The sequence below is a fragment of the Oncorhynchus keta genome, chromosome 30 (genome assembly GCF_023373465.1).
Source record: "Oncorhynchus keta strain PuntledgeMale-10-30-2019 chromosome 30, Oket_V2, whole genome shotgun sequence".
Lineage (NCBI taxonomy): Eukaryota > Metazoa > Chordata > Actinopteri > Salmoniformes > Salmonidae > Oncorhynchus > Oncorhynchus keta.
In genome coordinates, this window is record NC_068450.1 from 49,931,927 (window position 1) to 49,952,901 (window position 20,975).

Here is a 20,975-nt window from a genome sequence, read left to right on the forward strand (position 1 = left end):
GTACCACCAGTGCCAGCACCACGCATCAGGCCTACAGTGCGCCTCGCCTCTCCTGCGCTACCGGAGTCTCCCACCTGTTCAGCACTATCAGAGCCTTTCTCCTCTCCTGCGCTTACCGGAGTCTCCCGCCTGTTCAGCGCAGCAAGAGCCTTCTTCCTCTACAGCGCTGCTGGAGTCTCCTGTCTGTTCAGCGCAGCCAGAGCTGTCAGCCTGCATGGAGCAGTCAGAGCTGTCAGCCTGCATGGAGCAGCCAGAGCTGTCAGCCTGCATGGAGCAGTCAGAGCTGTCAGTCTGCATGGAGCAGTCAGAGCTGTCAGTCTGCATGGAGCAGCCAGAGCTGTCAGTCTGCATGAAGCAGCCAGAGCTGTCAGTCTGCATGAAGCAGCCAGAGCTGCCAGTCTGCAAAGAGCTGTCAGTCTACAAGGGTCCGCCAGTCTGCCAGGATCCACCAGTCTGCCAGAATCCGCCAGAAATGCCAGTCAGCCAGGATCCGCCAGAGGTGCCAGTCGGCCAGGATCTGCCAGTCTACATGGAGCAGCCAGAGCTGTCAGTCTGCATGGAGCAGCCAGAGCAGCTAGATCCGCCAGTCAGCCATGATCTTCCAGATCTGCCAGTCAACCAGACTCTTCCAGATCTGCCAGTCAACCAGAATCTTCCAGATCTGCCAGTCAACCAGAATCTTCCAGATCCGCCAGCCAGCCAGGATCTACCGGAGCCTACTACCTGCCTGAGCTTCATCTCAGTACTGGGCTTCCTCTCAGTACTGGGCTTCTCCTCAGTACTGGGCTTCTCCTCAGTACTGGGCTTCCCCTCAGTCCCGGGCTTCCCCTCAGTCCCGAGCTGCCCCTCAGTCCCGAGCTGCCCCTCAGTCCCGAGCTGCCCCTCAGTCACGAGCTGCCACTCAGTTCAGTGGGATTCTGGGTGAGGACTATTAGGCCATGGTCGGCGGCGAGGGTGGATTATACCAGGACGCGAAGGGGAGGAACTATGACATTAATGGAGTGGGGTCCACGTCCCGAGCCGGAGCCGCCACCATGGACAGACGCCCACCCGGACCCTCCCTATGGTTTTGAGGTGCGTCCGGGAGTCCACACCTTAGGGGGGGGTTCTGTCACGCCTTGGTCTTAGTATTTTGTGTTTTCTTTAATTATTTGTTCAGGCCAGGATGTGACATGGGTTTATTGTGTTGTCGTATTGGGGGTTTTGTAGGCATTGGGATTGTGGTTGATTAGGGGTGTGTCCAGTATAGGCTTGGCTGCCGAGGCGGTTCTCAATCAGTCAGGTGATTCTTGTTGTCTCTAATTGGGAACCATATTTAGGTAGCCTGGGTTTCACTGTGTATTTCTTGGGTGATTGTTCCTGTCTCCGTGTTAGTGTTCACCAGACAGGCTTTATAGGTTTTCACGTTCCGTTTGTTGTTTTTGTATATATAGTTATTTCATGTATCGTTGTTTTTCCATTAACCTCTTGGTCCTACCTGGCACGCAGGCGTCCCATCTAGAGCTCTGGAAATGCAAATGCGCTACGCTAAATGCTAATAGTATTAGTTAAAACTCAAACATTCATTAAAATACACATGCAGAGTATTGAGTTAAAGCTACACTCGTTGTGAATCCAGGCAACAAGTCAGATTTTTAAAATGCTTTTCGGCGAAAGCATGAGAAGCTATTATCTGATAGCATGTAACACCCCAAAAGACCCGCAGGGGACATAAACTAAATAATTAGCATAGTCGTCGCTACACAAACCGCACAAATAAAATATAAAACATTCATTACCTTTGACCATCTTCTTTGTTGGCACTCCTAGATGTCCCATAATCACTATTGGGTCTTTTTTTCGATTAAATCGGTCCATATATAGCCTAGATATCGATCTATGAAGACTGTGTGATAAACGGAAAAAAATTGCGTTTCATAACGTAACGTCATTTTTTAAAATTCAAAAAGTCGATGATAAACTTTCACAAAACACTTCGAAATACTTTTGTAATGCAACTTTAGGTATTAGTACACGTTAATAAGCGATAAAATTCATCAGGAGGCGATGTCAATTCTATAGGTGTCTGTTTCGAAAAATGTCTTGGAGAGAGCTCGACCAAAACATCCGGTCGGAGACCGGAGGGAATCGATTCCCTTGAATCGGTTAGACCAAGAATCAATTGCGAATCAAATGACAAGACTCTAGACAACGTGTGGAAGCTGTAGGCACTGCAACCTCGGCCTCATTTAATTCGATTCACTTTGAACAATTCCTTGAAGTCGCGGATGGATATTTTTTTCCATTTTCAGTGATCAGATATTCCTGCACTTTTCGATGAAACGCACGTTCTGTTATAGTCACCGCCGTGATTTAACCAGTTTTATAAACATCTGAGTGTTTTCTATCCACACATACTAATCATATGCATATACTATATTCCTGGCCTGAGTAGCAGGGCGCTGAAATGTTGCACGATTTTTAACAGAATGTTCGAAAAAGTAGAGGGTCGACTTAACAGGTTAAAGAACATGAGTAACTACCACGCTGCATTTTGGTCCGACTCTCTTTCGACAAACGAACGCCGTTACAAAATGTTCATTTTTTCCCAAAATATTATTTGTGTTGGCGAAATAGCTCCGTTTTGTTCATCACGTTTGGCTAAGAAAAAGACCGAAAAAATGCAGTCACAACAATTAGATTAGCTCCATAATATCGACAGAAACATGGAAAACATTGTTTAGAATCAATCCTCAAGGTGTTTTTCACATATCTATTCGATAATATATCAGTCGTGACAGTTGGTTTCTCATCAGAAGCAAGCGGAAAAATATTGCAGCTGGAGATTACGCAATAATTGCAACGGAGGACACCAAGCGACCACCTGGTAGATGTAGTCTCTTATGGTCAATCTTCCAATGATATGCCTACAAATACGTCACAATGCTGTTGACACCTTGGGGAAGCGACAGAAAGCCTAAGCTCATTCGTGGCCCATTCACAGCCATATAAGGAGTCATTGGCATGAGGCGGTTTCAAAAACTGCGGCACTTCCTGATTGGATTTCTATCTGGGTTTCGCCTGTAACATCAGTTCTGTGGCACTCACAGACAATTGCAGTTTTGGAAACGTCAGAGTTTTCTTTCCAAAGCTGTCAATTATATGCATAGTCGAGCATCTTTTCGTGACAAAATAACTTGTTTAAAACGGGAACATTTTTCATCCAAGAATTAAAATAGCGCCCCCTATATCCAAGAAGTTAAACAACTCCTTTGTAAGATACATTTTTTTAAATGGAAACAGGTGCATTAACACTCCTCAGTTAGCAGGCTCAAGCAAACCCAATGTGGGGTTTAGCAGATAGCAGTATAAATCCCCCCGCACGGTCCCCGCACCAGGACAACTTTCTCAGGGCTTCTGGAGGGAAATGCTGTAGGAATGCTCAACCGGTGTCATTCAGCCGACAAACTTTCAACCGGTTCTCCCCATTAAGCAGGGAGTCCAAGTCAGAGGCCGAGCCTTCTCTGCTCTAAGCTGTTAAGCCAGCCTGCCAGCTTAGTGGGGTCTGCCACTAGCACAGTCAGTGTAGTCAGCTCAGCTATCCCCATTGAGACCGCCTCGACCTAGGTTGGGCAAAACTAAACATGGCGGTGTTCGCCTTAGCAATCTCACTAGAATAAAGACCTCCTCCATTCCTGCCATTATTGAAAGAGATCGTGATACCTCACATCTCAAAATAGGACTACTTACTGTTAGATCCCTCACTTCCAAGGCAGTTATAGTCAATGAACTAATCACTGATCGTAATCTTGATGTGATTGGCCTGACTGAAACATGGCTTAAGCCTGATGAATTTACTGTGTTAAATGAGGCCTCACCTCCTGGTGCATCCCGCAAAGGCAGAGATGTTGCTAACATTTACGATAGCAAATTTCAATTTACAAAAAAACACAATGTTTTCATCTATTGAGTTTCTAGTCATTAAATCTATGCAGCCTACTCAATCACTTTTTATAGCTACTGTTTACAGGCCTCCTGGGCCATATACAGCATTCGTCACTGAGTTCCCTGAATTCTTATCGGACCTTGTTGTCATAGCAGAGAATATTCAAATTTTTGGAAACTTTAATATTCACATGAAGTCCACAGACCCACTCCAAAAGGCTTTCGGAGCCATCATCGACTCAATGGGTTTTGTTCAACATGTCTCCAGACCTACTCACTGCCACAGTCATAATCTGGACCTAGTTTTGTCCCATGGAATAAATGCTGTGGATCTTAATGTTTTTCCTCATAATCCTGGACTATCGGACCACCATTTCATCACGTTTGCAATCACAACAAATAATCTGCTCAGACCCCAACCAAGGAGCATCAAAGTAGTGCTATAAATTCTCAGACAACCCAAAGATTCCTTGATGCCCTTCCAGACTCCCTCTGCCTACCCAAGGACGTCAGAGGACAAAAATCAGTTATCCACCTAACTGAAGAACTCAATTTAACCTTGCGCAATATCCTAAATGCAGTCGCACCTGTAAAAACAAAAAACATTTCTCATAAGAAACTAGCTCCCTGGTATACAGAAAATACCCAAGCTCTGAAGCAAGCTTCCAGAAAATTGGAACGGATATGGCGCCACACCAAACTGGAAGTCTTCCCACGAGCTTGGAAAGACAGTACCGTGCAGTATCAAAGAGCCCTCACTGCTGTGCAATCATCCTATTTTTCAAACTTAATTGAAGAAAATAAGAACAATCCTAAATGTATTTTTGAAAGCTAACTAAAAAGCAGCATTCCCCAAGAAAGGATGGCTTTCAATTCAGCAGTAATAAATGCATTAGCTTTTTGGAGGAAAAGAGCATGATCATTAAGAAAGCAAATTACGGATTCCTCTTTAAATCTGCGTATTCCTCCAACGCTCAGTTGTCCTGAGTCTACACAACTCTGCCAGGACCTGAATATAATCATGGCCTCTAAACCTTCAAGCTGCATACTGGACCCTATTCCAACTAAACTACTGAAAGAGCTGCTCCCTATGCTTGGCCCTCCTATGTTGAACATAATAAATGGCTCTCTATCCACCGGATGTGTACCAAAAAATAATAATAAAGCCTCTCTTGAAAAAGCCAAACCTTGACCTACAAAATATTTAAAAAACTATCGGCCTATATCGAATCCCTTCCTGAAGACAAACAATGTGTACGAAATGCTTCTGTCTGGTTTTAGACCCCATCATAGCACTGAGACTGCACTTGTGAAGGTGGTAAATGAACTTTTTAATGACGTCAGACCGAGGCTCTGCATCTGTCCTCGTTCTCCTAGACCTTAGTGCTGCTTTTGATACCATCGATCACCACATTCTTTTAGAGAGCTTGGAAACCCAAATTGGTCTACACGGACAAGTTCTGGCCTGGTTTAGATCTTATCTGTCAGAAAGATATCAGTTTGTCTCTGTGAACAGTAAATGTTGGTGTTCCTCAAGGTTCCGTTTTAGGACCACTATTGTTTTCACTATATATTTTACCTCTTGGGGATGTCATTTGAAAACATAATGTTAACTTTCACTGCTATGCGGATGACACACATCGCTAGAAGCCTGTTTCAGACATAAGGAAGTGGATGGCTGCAAACGTTATACTTTTAACTTGGACAAAACTGAGATGCTAGTTCTAGGTCCCAAGAAACAAAGACATATTCTGTTGAATCTGACAATTAATCTTAATGGTTGTACATTCGTCTCAAATAAAACTGTGAAGGACCTCTGCGTTACTCTGGACCCTGATCTCTCTTTTGACGAACATATCAAGACTGTTTCAAGGACAGCCTTTTTCCTTTTTACGTAACATTGCAGAAATCTGAAGTTTTCTGTCCAAAAATGATGCAGATAAATTAATCCATGCTTTTGTTACTTCTAGGTTAGACTACTGCAATGCTCTACTTTCCGGTTACCCGGATAAAGCACTCAATTAAACTTCAGTTAGTGCTAAATACGTCTGCTAGAATCCTGACTAGAACCAAAACATTTGATCATTACTCCAGTGCTAGCCTCTCTACACTGGCTTCCTGTTAACTTCTTCAATATAGGGGGCGCTCTTTTAATTTTTGGATAAAAAAAACGTTCCCGTTTTAAACAAGATATTTTGTCACGAAAAGATGCTCGACTATGCATATAATTGACAGCTTTGGAAAGATAACACTGACGTTTCCAAAACTGCAAAGATATTATCTGTGAGTGCCACAGAACTGATGCTACAGGCGAAACCAAGATGACATTTCAAACAGGAAATGCCCCAGATTTTGAAGGCGCTGTGTTCCAATGTCTCCTTACATGGCTGTGAATGCGCCAGGAATGAGCCTACACTTTCTGTCATTTCCCCAATGGAATGGAGGAGGTCTTTATTCTAGTGAGATTGCTAAGGTGAACACCGCCATGTTTAGTTTTGCCCAACCTAGGTCGAGGCGGTCTCAATGGGGATAGCTGAGCTGACTACACTGACTGTGCTAGTGGCAGACCCCACTAAACTGGCAGGCTGGCTTAACAGCTTAGAGCAGAGAAGGCTCGGCCTCTGACTTGGACTCCCTGCTTAATGGGGAGAACCGGTTGAAAGTTTGTCGGCTGAATGACACCGGTTGAGCATTCCTACAGCATTTCCCTCCAGAAGCACTGAGAAAGTTGTCCTGGTGCGGGGACCGTGCAGGGGGATTTATACTGCTATCTGCTAAACCCCACATTGGGTTTGCTTGAGCCTGCTAACTGAGGAGTGTTAATGCACCTGTTTCCATTTTAAAAAATGTATTTTACAAAGGAGTTGTTTAACTTCTTGGAGTGCTATTTTAATTATTGGATGAAAAATGTTCCCGTTTTAAACAAGATATTTTGTCACGAAAAGATGCTCGACTATGCATATAATTAACAGCTTTGGAAAGAAAACACTCTGACGTTTCCAAAACTGCAATTGTCTGTGAGTGCCACAGAACAGGCGAAACCCAGATAGAAATCCAATCAGGAAGTGCCGCAGTTTTTGAAACCGCCTCATGCCAATGACTCCTTATATGGCTGTGAATGGGCCACGAATGAGCTTAGGCTTTCTGTCGCTTCCCCAAGGTGTCAACAGCATTGTGACATATTTGTAGGCATATCATTGGAAGATTGACCATAAGAGACTACATCTACCAGGTGGTCGCTTGGTGTCCTCCGTTGCAATTATTGCGTAATCTCCAGCTGCATGCATTTTTCCATTTGGTTCAGAGGAGAAACCAAACTGCCACAAATTGTATTTATTTTTTATTTTACCTTTATTTTACTAGGCCAGTCAGTTAAGAACAAATTCTTATTTTCAATGACGGCCTAGGAACAGTGGGTTAACTGCCTGTTCAGGGGCAGAATGACAGATTTGTACCTTGTCAGCTTGGGGATTCGAACTTGCAACATTTCGGTTACTAGTCCAACGCTCTAACCACTAGGCTACCCTGCCGCCCCGAATGATTTATCATCAAATAGATATGTGAAGAACACCTTGAGGATTGATTCTAAACAACGTTTGCCATGTTTCTGTCGATATTATGGAGTTAATTTGGAAAAAGGTTTGGCGTTGTAATGACTGAATTTTCTGGTTTTTTTCTTAGCCAAACGTGATGAACAAAACGGAGCGATTTCTCCTACACAAATAATATTTTTGGAAAAACTGAACATTTGCTATCTAACTGAGAGTTTCCTCATTGAAAACATCCGAAGTTCTTCAAAGGTAAATTTTATTTTAATGCTTTTCTTGTTTTTGTGAAAATGTTGCCTGCTGAATGCTAGGCTTAATGCTATGCTAGCTATCAATACTCTTACACAAATGCTTGTGTAGCTATGGTTGAAAAGCATATTTTGAAAATCTGAGATGACAGTGTTGTTAACAAAAGGCTAAGCTTGTGAGCCAATATATTTATTTAATTTCATTTGTGATTTTCATGAATAGTTAACGTTGCGTTATGGTAATGAGCTTGAGGCTATGATTACGCTCCCGGATACGGGATTGCTCGACGCAAGAAGTTAAGGTAAGGGCTTATTTCAAGGTTTACTGCTAACCTACAAAGCATTACATGGGCTTGCTCCTATCGGCCTTTCCAATTTGGTCCTGCCTTACATACCTACACGTACGCTATGCTCAGAAGACGCAGGCCTCATAATTGTCCCTAGAATTTCTAAGCACACAACTGGAGGCAGGGCTTTCTCCTATAGAGCTCCATTTTTATGGACTGGTCTGCCTACCCATGTGAGAGACGCAGACTCGGTCTCAACCTTTAAGTCTATATTGAAGACTCATCTCTTCAGTAGGTCCTATGATTGAGTGTAGTCTGGCCCAGGAGTGTGAAGGTGAACGGAAAGGCACTGGAGCAACGAACTGCCCTTGCTGTCTCTGCCTGGCCGGTTCACCTCTCTTCACTGGGATTCTCTGCCTCTAACCCTATTACGGGGCTGAGTCACTGGCTTACTGGTGCTCTTCCATGCCGTCCCTAGGAGGGGTGCGTCACTTGAGTGGGTTGAGTGGGTTGAGTCACTGACGTGGTCTTCCTGTCTCGGTTGGCACCCCCCTTGGGTTGTGCCGTGGCGGAGATCTTTGTGGGCTATACTCGGCCTTGTCTCAGGATGGTACGTTGGTGGTCGAAGATATCCCTCTAGTGGTGTGGGGGCTGTGCTTTGGCAAAGTGGGTGAGGTTATATCCTGCCTGTTTGTCCCTGTCTGGGGGTATGATCGGATGGGCCCACAGTGTCTCCTGACCCCTCCTGTCTCAGCCTCCAGTATTTATACCGCAGTAGTTTGTGTCGGGGGGCTAGGGTCTGTCTGTTATATCTGGAGTATTTCTCCTGTCTTATCCGGTGTCCTGTGTGAATTTAAGTATGCTCTCTCTAATTCTCTCTTTCTCTCTTTCTTTCTTTCTCTCTCTCTCTGAGGACCTGAGCCCTAGGACCATGCCTCAGGATTACCTGGCATGGTGACTCCTTGTTGTCCCCAGTCCACCTGGCTGTGCTGCTGCTCCAGTTTCAACTGTTCTGCCTGCAGCTATGGAACCCTGACCTGTTCACTGTGATTACTATTATTTGACCATGCTGGTCATTTATGAACATTTGAACATCTTGGCCATGTTCTGTTATAATCTCCACCCGGCACAGCCAGAAGAGGACTGGCCACCCCTCATAGCCTGGTTCCTCTCTAGGTTTCTTCCTAGGTTTTGACCTTTCTAGGGAGTTTTTCCCAGCCACCGTGCTTCTACACCTGCATTGCTTGCTGTTTGGGGTTTTAGGCTGGGTTTCTGTATAGTACTTTGATATATCAGCTGATGTAAGAAGGGCTATATGAATACATTTGATTTAATGGTAACAAAAACTAACTAGCAGAAATTGTTAACATGTTAGAAATTATTTTAACACACTTTGCTGTAGGCTACTATTTACTAGTTAACAGGAAATCATGTATATATTCACCCCACCCAGTATTTTAATCAAAACTTACCAGAAAGCATTTAGTCCTTGGTTCAGACAGTGTAGTAGTGTGGGCTCAATAGCATCTCATTAGCGTGCAAAATCTTGAGAATCAGCTGTGCATGTGATGGAAGAGTGCACTGCACATGTGATGGAAGAATGCACTGTGCATGGAGAAGGTTGCAATTCCATTGAATTGGGGATAGTTTAACCAAAATATGCCACAAGACCTGGAATTGCCTCATGTGTATCCCACATAAAAAGGTTCACTGTTAAAAGTTAAAATTTTTGATGAATTTAACCAAAATTCCCCAAATTCTAGGGCTTAACTTCCCATGGAGAATTTCCAGAATTATTCCGGAAATTTACCGGAAATTTTCCGACCCTAAGTTTGCAACCCTATGCATACGTATGTGTTTGTGTGTGTTCCTGTCTGCGTGTGGGCCTGTCTATGTGTGTGTACAGAAGACTGTGTTCGTCCACAGAGTTTCAAGTTTTAATGTTGCGTGCACAAGTACAGGGAAATGCCATTATTGCAAGCTCTAAAACCAACAATGCAGTAATCAATAAAAATGTAATACTAAAATTAACATAAGGTAGAAGAAAGACACAATAAATAAAAATAAGAAATACATGAGAAAGTAAGTAATCATACTATATAGAGGGTCAGCCAGTTCCAGTACCATGTTTACAATGTGCAGGGATACTGGAGTGGTACATATGTATAGGGCTAGGGAAAGGGGGATACCTAGTCAGTTGTATAACTGAATGAATTCAACTGAAATGTGTCTTCCCCATTTAACCCAACTGCTCTAAATCAGAGAGGTGCGGGGTGCTGCCATAATCGATTGACTAGGCATCAGGATGTATGATAAACAGAGTAGCAGCAGAGTATATGATGATTGTATGTGTGTGGGTGTGTATGTGAACAAATTATGAAGTGTATGTTGGAGTGTTAGTGTGCGTGTGTGTAGGGTCCTTTGAGTTTGCATAGAGACAGTGCAAAAAAGGGTCAACTCGGTGTGTGTAATCATTTTGTTAGCTATTTAGCAGTGTTGGGGCTAGGAGACAGAAGCTGTTCAGAAGACTTGGTGTCAGACTTGATGCACCGGTTCCACTTGCCGTGCAGAAGCAGAGAGAACTGTCTATGGCTTGGGTGGCTGGAGTCTTTAACAATTTTCTGGACCTTTCGTTCACACCACCTGATATAGAGGCCCTGGATGGCAGGGAGCAAGGGCCCCAGTGAGTCCTATTATGTTACCTCTGTGACCTAGGTCCTAGAGGACACCCTGTACTTGTCACATACCCCCCTTGGCTGCAACGGCAACGGATAACAGAAGAGAGAGCGCCTCTGAACAGGCACACCACACTTCAGAGCGATTAAGAGATGGATGGAGGAGAGATGAAGAGAGGGAGGGGCTCCTTTAGAAAGGCTCAAAGCCAACTTGTCATCCATCACACCAGAACAAATGTTGTGATCCTCATTATTATGCCAACGTTCTTTATCTGATGTATTTTTACCCCAGCGGACATTAGTAGCCTATTATGGATGAGACGGGAGAGAGTTTGTGCGTCAAAGAGAGTGTCTGCATCCCAAATGGCACCCTATTCCCTGCATAGTGCACTAAGTAGTGCACTATATAGGGAGCAGGGTGCCATTTGGGACATATACCGAAAGTCATCGAGATGAAGAGCTGTGCTCTGGGAATTCTGGAACCATCCACCATCACTTAGCCAGTTGGTTATGTAAAAAGGTCCGGTGTCAATTAGCTGTATTGGATTCCCCCACAGCAGGCGACTATGGAATCGGGTTGTCCCTGCTCCACACGTGTCTGTGCACACGTGGTTATGCACATGTTTTGGTGATGAGTATTTTAGATACTATGGGACTCCTGTGCAGAACATGTGATCTATCATTGTAGTGTGTGTGTGTGTGTGTGTGTGTGTGTGTGTGTGTGTGTGTGTGTGTGTGTGTGTGTGTGTGTGTGTGTGTGTGTGTGTGTGTGTGTGTGTGTGTGTGTGTGTGTGTGTGTGTGTGTGTGTGTACGTGTGAGTGGAGATGAGGGGGTGGTTAGTTCAGGCCCATATGGTTCCCAAGCATACATCCTCTATTTCAGCTGATCAGGATTAGAAAGGATCCAGTGTGTGTGAGAGAGATAGAGGGAATGAAAGACAGAAACATTTTGGAGGATGTGTGGCAGATGCAGTTTGTCCATGCCCAAGCGTCATACTGTATGATTGTTTAGGTTGTCTTTGTTACCCACCCACCTCCTTTTCCTCTTTCTATGCCATCTAGGCTACTCTTTCTATCCCTTTCCTAACCTCTCTCCCCTTCCATATAGTTTTTTTTGCCATCATCACCAATTTCTTTATAAGTTGTTCTTTGTGTAGCAAATCACATGATTTTGTGTAAGCAAACACACAAAATTACCGACAGAAGCATTGACTGTCATTGGTTTACATGTAGTTGTAAAATGCACATGTATTCTGAATTCACCTCAGTGGTTTACAATGTATTTACAATGTTTTCTTGTTTTTTTTTGTCAACTGTGTTGCTTGTGTTCTGTTTAATGTTTTGGCCATGCTTAGAAGTCCACCCACACACACCCTCTTTCTCTCTCTCTCTCTCCCTCTCTCATACTAGGCCACAGTATTACTGGATTAGTACAACAAGGGACATCTCAGGATTTTAGAGAGGGATGATGGGCACTCGGTAGAGGAGAGTAGGGTTCACCCACACAAAAATACACATTTATTGATAACCTAAAGTTTTAGCTATGCCTTTCTCAAGGGGACTGGTGGGTTGGAGGGAGGGAGGGTGTGAATGAGTGCGTGCGTGTTTGCAGCTAACAGAAGAAAGTTTCCATATCTCTCTCTCTGTAACTTGATGGCTCCTATGGGAAAACACTGTTCTGTGACTCAGCCACCAGTACACTAGCAAACAAACAGTGCTGGAGACACATGAATTGTCACACTTCCCCTCTGAGAGTTTGGCCCTAGACTGCTATGTTTGATTCAGCTCTCTCCAAACACACAGGCATGACACCCCTGACACACACACACTTCCCTAAAGACACAATCAATTGCCAAGACACACACACACTTACAGTCCCTCCTCAAGGACCTGGGACTGAACTCCTCCCTTTGCAACCTGGTCCTAGACTTCATGAAGGGTCGCCTCCAGGTGGTGATGGTAGGCAACATAACCTCTTCGACCTTTCCTTACCTGTCACCCTAGACCCACTTCAATTCTCTTACCGCCCCAATAGGTCCACAGACGATGCAATCACCATCACACTGCACACTACCCTATCACATCTGGACAAGAGGAATACCTATGTGAATGTTTTTTATTGACTATAGCTCAGCATTCAACACCATAGTACCCTCCAAGCTCATCATTAAGCTTGAGGCCCTGAGTCTGAACCCCGCCCTGTGCAATTGGGTCCTGGACTTCCTGATATGCCACCCCCAGGTGGTGAAGGTAGGAAACAACACTGCCACTTCGCTGATCCTCAACACTGGGGCGCCACAAGCATGTGTGCTCAGCCCCCTCATGTACTCCCTGTTCACCCATGACTGCGTGTCCAAGCACACCTCCAACTCAATCATCAAGTTTGCATACACAACAGTAGTAGACTTGATTACCAACAACAAAGAGACTGCCTACAGGGAGGAGGTGGAGGCTCTGGGAGCGTGGTTCCAGGAAAATAACCTCTCAATCAACATCAACAAAACAAAGGAGATGATCGTGGACTTCAGGAAACAGCAGAGGGTGCACCCCCCTTTCCACATCAACGGGACAGCAGTGAAGGTGGAAAGTTTTAAGTTCCTCAGCGTACACATCACTGACAATCTGAAATGGTCCACCCACACAGACAGTGTGGTGAAGAAGGCACAACAGCCCCTTTTCAACCTCAGGAGGCTGAAGAAATGTGACTTGTCCCATAAAACCCGCACAAACTTTTATAGATGAACAATTGAGAGGATGCTGTCGGGCTGTACCACCACCTGGTACGGCAATTGCACCGCCCACAACCGCAGGGCTCTCCAGAGGGTGGTGCGGTCTGCACAACGCATTACCAGTGGCAAACACCTATAGCACCCGATGTCACAGGAAGGCCAAAAATATCATCAAGGACAGCAACCACCCAAGCCACTGCCTGTTCACCCCACCATCATCCAGAAGGCGAGGTCAGTACAGGTGCATCAAAGCTTGGACCGAAAGAGTGATAAACAGCTTCTATTTCAAGGCCATCAGACTGTTAAATAGCCATCACTAGCACAGAGAGGCTGCTGCCTGTATAGACAGACTTGAAATCATTGGCCACTTTAATTAATGGAACACAAGTCACTTTAAATAATGTCACTTCAATAATGTTTATATATCTTGCATTACCCATCTCATATGTATATACTGTATTCTATACTAGTCTACAAAATCTTAGTCTACTGTCTCTGACATTGCTCATCCAGATATTTATGTATTCTTAATTACATTCCTTTACTTAGATTTGTGTGTATTGGGTATATGTTGTTAAATTGTTATATATTACTGCTGCACTGTCGGAACTGGAAGCACAAGCATTTCGCTACACCCAAAATAACATCTGCTAAACACGTGAATGTAACCAATAACATTTGATTTGATTTGATTTTGACTCTGATTCTTAAACACGGGTGCCCCACAAGAGTGCATCCTCTGTCCCCTCCTGTACTCCTTGCATACCCACGACTGCGTGGCCTTACACAGTTCCCACTCCATTATCAAGTTCGCTGACGACACGAGAGTAGTAGGCCTGATTACCAGCAACCACACGAGAGTAGTAGGCCTGATTGCCAACAACGAGACGGCATACAGGGATGAGGTAGGCACTCTGATGGCGGGGTGCCAGGTAAACCACCTCTCCCTCAACATCAGTAAAACAAAGGAACTGATTGTGTACTTGAGGAACCAGGCTGGGCACGCCCCCATCCTCATCAATGGCGCCGCCGTGGAGGCGGTCAAAAACTTCAAGTTCCTCAGCATGCACATCTCAGAGGAGCGGAAATGGTCAAAACACCTGGACACCGTGGTGAAGAAGACACAACAGCAACTCTTCAAGGTCAGGATGTTGAAGAAATTCCTCCCGCACACAAAGAGAAAGATGTGTTCTCATCATTGTGAATATAAGACAGGACACACACAGACACTTTTTGAGACAGTTGAACTGTGAGAACTTCTATTCTGAAAATGCCATAAATTATCCATCTCTACAGTTGCATAATTCTGACTTCAGACACTCTACAGGCCACTGTTACAATTGCCCCTTCAATTATTAAAAGAGACACACTTAGGAAGTGTAAAAATAACAGACAAGTGTTAAATACACCCATTCAAATGCTGAGATAAAGAGTGCTATTTTCTATTTGGCCGACTAAAACAAGAGCAGAAGCTTATAAGTTGTGGTGGTGACTGAGTGTTGTTGCTATTGTTGACATTGTGTGGCTGGTAGTAGTGATGATGAAATGATCTCCAATAGACCCACACATCACCAGAGTGAATGCCCCTGCTCGCATCGCACAATAGCCTTTATTCTGTACAGTGAGTAGGCTAACTCCGCGGGCGTCTGGGGAAGCTGGAGCGTTGTATTATAGCGCTGGCTTTCCATAGCAGTACATAGTGACTGTAAATGACATAGCACGCCCTGTTACTGTAAATGACGGCACGTTTTTTTTATATTGCCTTCCAAAACACGAGTGTATTTTTTTATAACTCACAAAGGAAGAAGATTTTGAGGGATGACCCCTTTTTGACGGATGACACCCCGAATTGAGCCCTTGCGCGCGCTCATATCTAGCCTACACACAATCTCGTGCGCTTAAAAACGCACACAGATAGACTGTCACGCTCTTGTTGTCCCCACTAGTGGGAATGCTGAAGATATGGGTGACAGTATTGAAAAATGCTTTGTTATAGTGCTCCTTTACTCTTGTGTTTGGTGGGTCTCGGCGCCGGGGATAGGGCCAAAAAAATGGAGTTGAGTGGGACGGCAAACTCGGAGGCCTCCAGCACTTGACTTTGCTTTGATTTCGGCAGACACGAGAACGCAGCAGAGAGAGAGAAGGGGGGTAGAGTGGCGAGTGAGTGCAAAGGGGCAGGACTTTTTTTCTCTCCTCTATTAAGAGGGAACTTTTGTGTTTTGTTCTCCAAGTTCAGCTCGGTCATCAAGCCCTGTTCTCCGCTGCTCTTTTCTTACATCTCCGCGGCGTCTTTTAATTCCATTCCCTCGGATGCCATAATTTTTCTGTGTTTTTACACTTTTCATGGGGATTCTGGATATCGAGACCATGCGCATTCAAACGGGACCTGTTCTGAAAATCGTTTGTTCTTCGTTTCCATTGCTGTTTTAGTTGGAATATAAATGTTTAGCAGTGCACTGCTTGTTTTGGAGTAAAGATGACCCGTGTGTTTTGTGCTTTTGCTGGAGTCATGTTGGTGTTTAGGATTCTTTTGCTGTGCATCGTGGAGTTGCATACGGGTTGCGATGCGGTGCTCGCCGCCGGTCTCACCACTTTCAGGGCTTTCGCTCCACCTGCAAAAGAGGGTGTTGTGCGGACAGTCGATCGGATTTACCATGGAGATGGGAAGGTTGGTTACCTACTCTACATGGACGGGAGAAGGTTTCAGTTAGATATGGAGAGGGATGAGTCAATTTTGTCACATCACTTCAGTCCGAAATATGTGATGGCCCTGATGGGAGCGGGAGAAAGCGCCTCGCCTCTGCACCGGGAGTGTGTGTACCGGGGAACCGTGGACTCCAACCCCAAGTCCCTGGCGGTTTTCAGCCTCTGTGGTGGGGGTCTAGAGGGTTTTTTCGCTTTGAAACACGCACGCTACACAATCACACCCCTCATCCGAGCCAAGGGACACGATAGCGACTTGCGTTTGCTGGATGACAAGGATGCGGAGAGCGCGCTCCACTACTTCACGCAGGAGAGCTTCAGATTCGAAGCCATGCCTGTGAGCGAGAGCTGTGGGACCAAGGAAGGGCGCGGGCGCATGGATGCATCGAGGAAACACCGGCGTACGGGCAGAGGGAACGGGGAACGCAACACGCACGGTGTCACCCTGGACAGGGGCGAGGAGCGAAGCAGAGCGCACGGCAGAAGATGGTGGAAGCAGTTCTCCAAACCTGTCTCTCCGCCCTCACTGGGAAGTCGGCGCAAGAGGTCAGTTTCGCGCGCCAGGCACGTGGAACTTCTGCTGGTCGCTGACGAGTCCATGTCCAAGAAGTACGGCAAGGACCTGCACCACTACCTGCTCACGCTGGCCTCCATCGCTTCCAAGTTGTACGGCCATGCCAGCATCGAGAACCCCATCCGTCTGTCCGTTGTGAAGGTGACCATGGTCACGGAGAAGGAGGGGTTGGAGGTGTCCAAGAACGCAGCCGCCACGCTCAAGAGCTTCTGCAAGTGGCAGAACCAGCAGAACCCACTGGACGACGACAACCAGCACCACCACGACGCCGCCATCCTCTTCACCAGGCAGGTAAACAAACAAACAAAACCACAGGGTTCGACCCCCCAGACAAAACACATACCACAGCGCGCCAGCTCCATCCCTTCCCACTCACTGGACTAGAGCATTTTATAATGAGGTGTTACGGTATGGTACTGCTTGCGTGACAGACCGTTTATGTACTCTTACCTGTTATTCAAGAGTTATTTGGCTCATAATATGTTTATTACATTGTTGTTATCAAGCAGAAATCTGCATCGGTTTAGTGTTTCCAAATTGAGTGAGTGTGCGTCTCTCTCTCTATTTCTCTCTGTCTGTCTTGCACACCCTCCCTCCTCTGTGTGGGCTCTCGCGCGTGTCTTATAACAAACCTAAAAAAAGAGCGTTTCCTCCGAATCTCCCAGTTCCCTGACAACCAATGTCTCGAGCCCATGTGATCTCTCGCACCCGCTGCGCACGCACATTCTTCCAGGGTTGAAGGGATGAACTTGAAATCAGCTGAAGGTTAGTGTTCAGAATATTTCTCTCAACCAGAAACTGCAGCCGACCTTCAGCCCTATGTTTTTTTTCCTTCCAGTTTTATTTTACATTATTACATTTATTTTATTATTATTACATTATTTTACTTCTACATTTTTTTTTCTGAGCAGAGCTGGGACTGTCAAAAGCTCAAACACATATCAACTAAAATCGCATTTTTTCAGTCAAAGGTGTAGGTAGACCTTACAGTTAAATGCTTACTTACAAGCCCCTAACCAACAATGCAGTTTACAAAATACGGATAAGAAATCAAATAAGTCGTTTTAAAGAGCAGCAGTAAATAGCAATAGCGAGACTAAACTCAGCAAAAAAAAGAAACATCCTCTTACTGTCAACTGCGTTTATTTTCAGCAAACTTAACATGTGTAAATATTTGTATGAACATAACAAGACTCAACAACTGAGACATAAACTGAACAAGTTCCACAGACATGTGACTAACAGAAATGGAATAATGTGTCCCTGAACAAAGGGGGGTCAAAATCAAAATGAACAGTGTGGCCACCAGCTGCATTAAGTACTGCAGTGCATCTCCTCCTCATGGACTGCACAAGATTTGCCAGTTCTTGCTGTGAGATGTTATTCCACTCTTCCACCAAGACACCTGCAAGTTCCCAGATATTTCTGGGGGAGGGGCCTCACCCTCCGAAATGGCCCTATCTATCCCTCACCCTCCGATCCAACAGGTCCCTGACGTGCTCAATAGGATTGAGATGAGATCCAGGCTCTTAGCTGGCCATGGCAGAACACTGACATTCCTGTCTTGGAGAAAATCACACACAGAACAAGCAGTATGGCTGGTGGCATTGTCATGCTGGGGGGTCATGTCAGGATGAGCCTGCAGGAAGGGTACCACATGAGGGAGGGGGATGTCTTCCCTGTAACGCACAGTGTTGAGATTGCCTGCAATGACAACAAGATCAGTCCTGTGATACTGTGACACACCGCCCCAGACCATGACAGACCCTCCACCTCCAAATCGATCCCACTCCAGAGTACAAGCCTCAGTGTAACGCCCATACCTTAGACAATAAACGCAAATCCGACCATCACCCCTCCCTATAGGCTGTCTCATCGTTGTTGGTGATCAGGCCTACCACTGTTGTGTCATCGGCAAACTTAATGAGTCGTGTTGGAGTCATGCCTGGCCGTGCAGTCATGAGTGAACAGAGAGTACAGGAGGGGACTGACCACGCACCCCTGAGGAGCCCCTGTGTTGAGGATCAGTGTGGCAGATGTGTTGTTACCTACCCTTACCACCTGGGTGTGGCCTGTCATGAAGTCCAGGATCCAGTTGCAGAGGGAGGTGTTTAGTCCCAGGGTCCTTAGCTTATTAATGAGCTTTGAGGGCACAATGGTGTTGAACTCTGAGCTCTAGTCAATTAATAGCATTCTCACATAGGTGTTCCTTTTGTCCAGGTGGGAAAGGGCAGTGTGGAGTGCAATGGAGATCGCATCATCTGTGTATCTGTTAGGGCGGTATGAAAATTAGGGTGGGTCTAGGTTTTCTGGAATAATGGTGTTGATGTGAGCCATGACCAGCCTTTCAAAGCACTTCATGGCTACAGACATGAGTGCTACGGGTCGGTAGTCATTTAGGCAGGTTACCTTAGTGTACTTTGGCACAGGAACTATGGTGGTCTGCTTAAAAAATGTTGGTATTACAGACACTTGCCAGTTGGTCTGCTCATGCTCGCAGTACAAGTCCTGGTAATCCGTCTGGCCCTGCGGCCTTGTAAATGTTGACCTGTTACTCACATTGGCTGCGTAGAGCGTGATCACACAGTTGTCCAAACAGCTGGCACTCTCATGCATGTTTCAGTGTTATTTGCCTCGAAGTGAGCATAGTTAAATGCTAGGTTTTCTGGAATAATGGTGTTGATGTGAGCCATGACCAGCTTAGCTAGTCTGGTAGGCTAGTGTCACTGGGCAGCTCCCTGCTGTGCTTCCCTTTGTAGTGTGTAATGGTTTGCAAGCCCTGCCACATCCAACAAGCATCAGCGCCGGTGTAGTACGATTCGATCTTAGTCCTGTATTGATACTTTGCCTGTTTGATGGTTCGTTGGAAGGCATAGCGGGATTTCTTAGTAGCCTCCAGGTTGGAGTCCTGCTCCTTGAAAGTGGCAGCTCTAGCCTTTAGCTCAGTGTTGCCTGTAATCCATTCTTTCTGGTTGGGATATGTACATACAGTCACTGTGGTTACAACGTCATCCGTGCACTTATTGATGAAGCCAATGACTGATGTGGTGTACTGCTCAATGCCTTAGGAACAATACCAGAACATATTCATGTCTGTGATAGCAAAACAGTCCTGTAGCTTAGCATCTGCTTCATCTGACCACTTTTTTATTGACCGAGTCAATGGGGCTTCCTGATTAAATTTTAGCTTGTAAAATTATGGTCAGATTTGCTAAATGGAGAGCGAGGGCGAGGGAGGGCTTTGTACGCATCGCTTGTGTGTGGAGTAAAGGTGGTCTTGAGTTTTTATCCCCACTGCTTGCACATTTATCATGCTGATAGAAATTTGGTAAAAACAGATTTAAGTTTCCCTGCATTAGGTCCCCGGCCACTAGGAGTGCCACCTCTGGATGAGCGTTTTCCTGTTTGCTTATGGCAGACTACTGGTATGAAAATACAGATGAAAATTCTCAAGGTAGATAAGTGTGGTCTACAGCTTATCATGAGATACTCTACCTCAGGCAAGCAAAACCTCGAGAATTCCTTAGATATCATGCACCAGCTGTTGTTTACATATATGCATTGTCCGCCACCCCTTGTCTTACCAGACGCTGCTGTTGTATCCTGCCCATACAGTACAGTGCCTTGCGAAAGTATTCGGCCCCCTTGAACTTTGCGACCTTTTGCCACATTTCAGGCTTCAAACATAAAGATATAAAACTGTATTTTTTTGTGAAGAATCAACAACAAGTGGGACACAATCATGAAGTGGAACGACATTTATTGGATATTTCAAACTTTTTTAACAAATCAAAAACTGAAAAATTGGGCGTGCAAAATTATTCAGCCCCCTTAAGTTAATACTTTGTAACGCCACCTTTTGCTGCGATTACAGATGTAAGTCGCTTGGGGTATGTCTCTATCACTTTTGCACATCGAGAGACTGACATTTCTTCCCATTCCTCCTTGCAAAACAGCTCGAGCTCAGTGAGGAACTCTGATTCCGTGATTGGCTGTAGTGTTAGATCACTGTATCTTTAAAACACAACCCTTCCATTCCATCCCTCATTGCTGTAGCTTGTCATCAAAGAAGTAAGTGTCGTAGCTTGGGTGAGTCACGCTCATTCAAAATAAGTAAAATCCATCATTATATTACATTCTCGCAGTCAGAGACAAGACCTATCCATTCTTTGGAGATGTAGAGGGGGGGAGTTTATTGGAACATGAGGTTATTCATGCATGGGTCCAATTACTCCGGTTCCAACACCCCCGTGTCCTGAGTGAGCTGACCCTGTGCCTGTGTCACCG

The 20,975-nt window shown here is 45.3% G+C and overlaps 1 protein-coding gene across 1 annotated transcript in view; it reads left to right on the forward strand.

The window, feature by feature from the left end:
• The first annotated feature begins 15,652 nt into the window (after window positions 1-15,652).
• LOC118363659 (A disintegrin and metalloproteinase with thrombospondin motifs 5-like) overlaps window positions 15,653-20,975 on the forward strand; it is a 30,506-nt gene continuing 25,183 nt past the window's right edge. Inside the window, exon 1 of the mRNA XM_035744744.2 lies at window positions 15,653-16,979. Within this exon, the coding sequence (XP_035600637.2) occupies window positions 15,888-16,979 (1,092 nt within the window). The 5' untranslated portion in view covers window positions 15,653-15,887. The remainder of the gene's footprint in view (window positions 16,980-20,975) is intronic.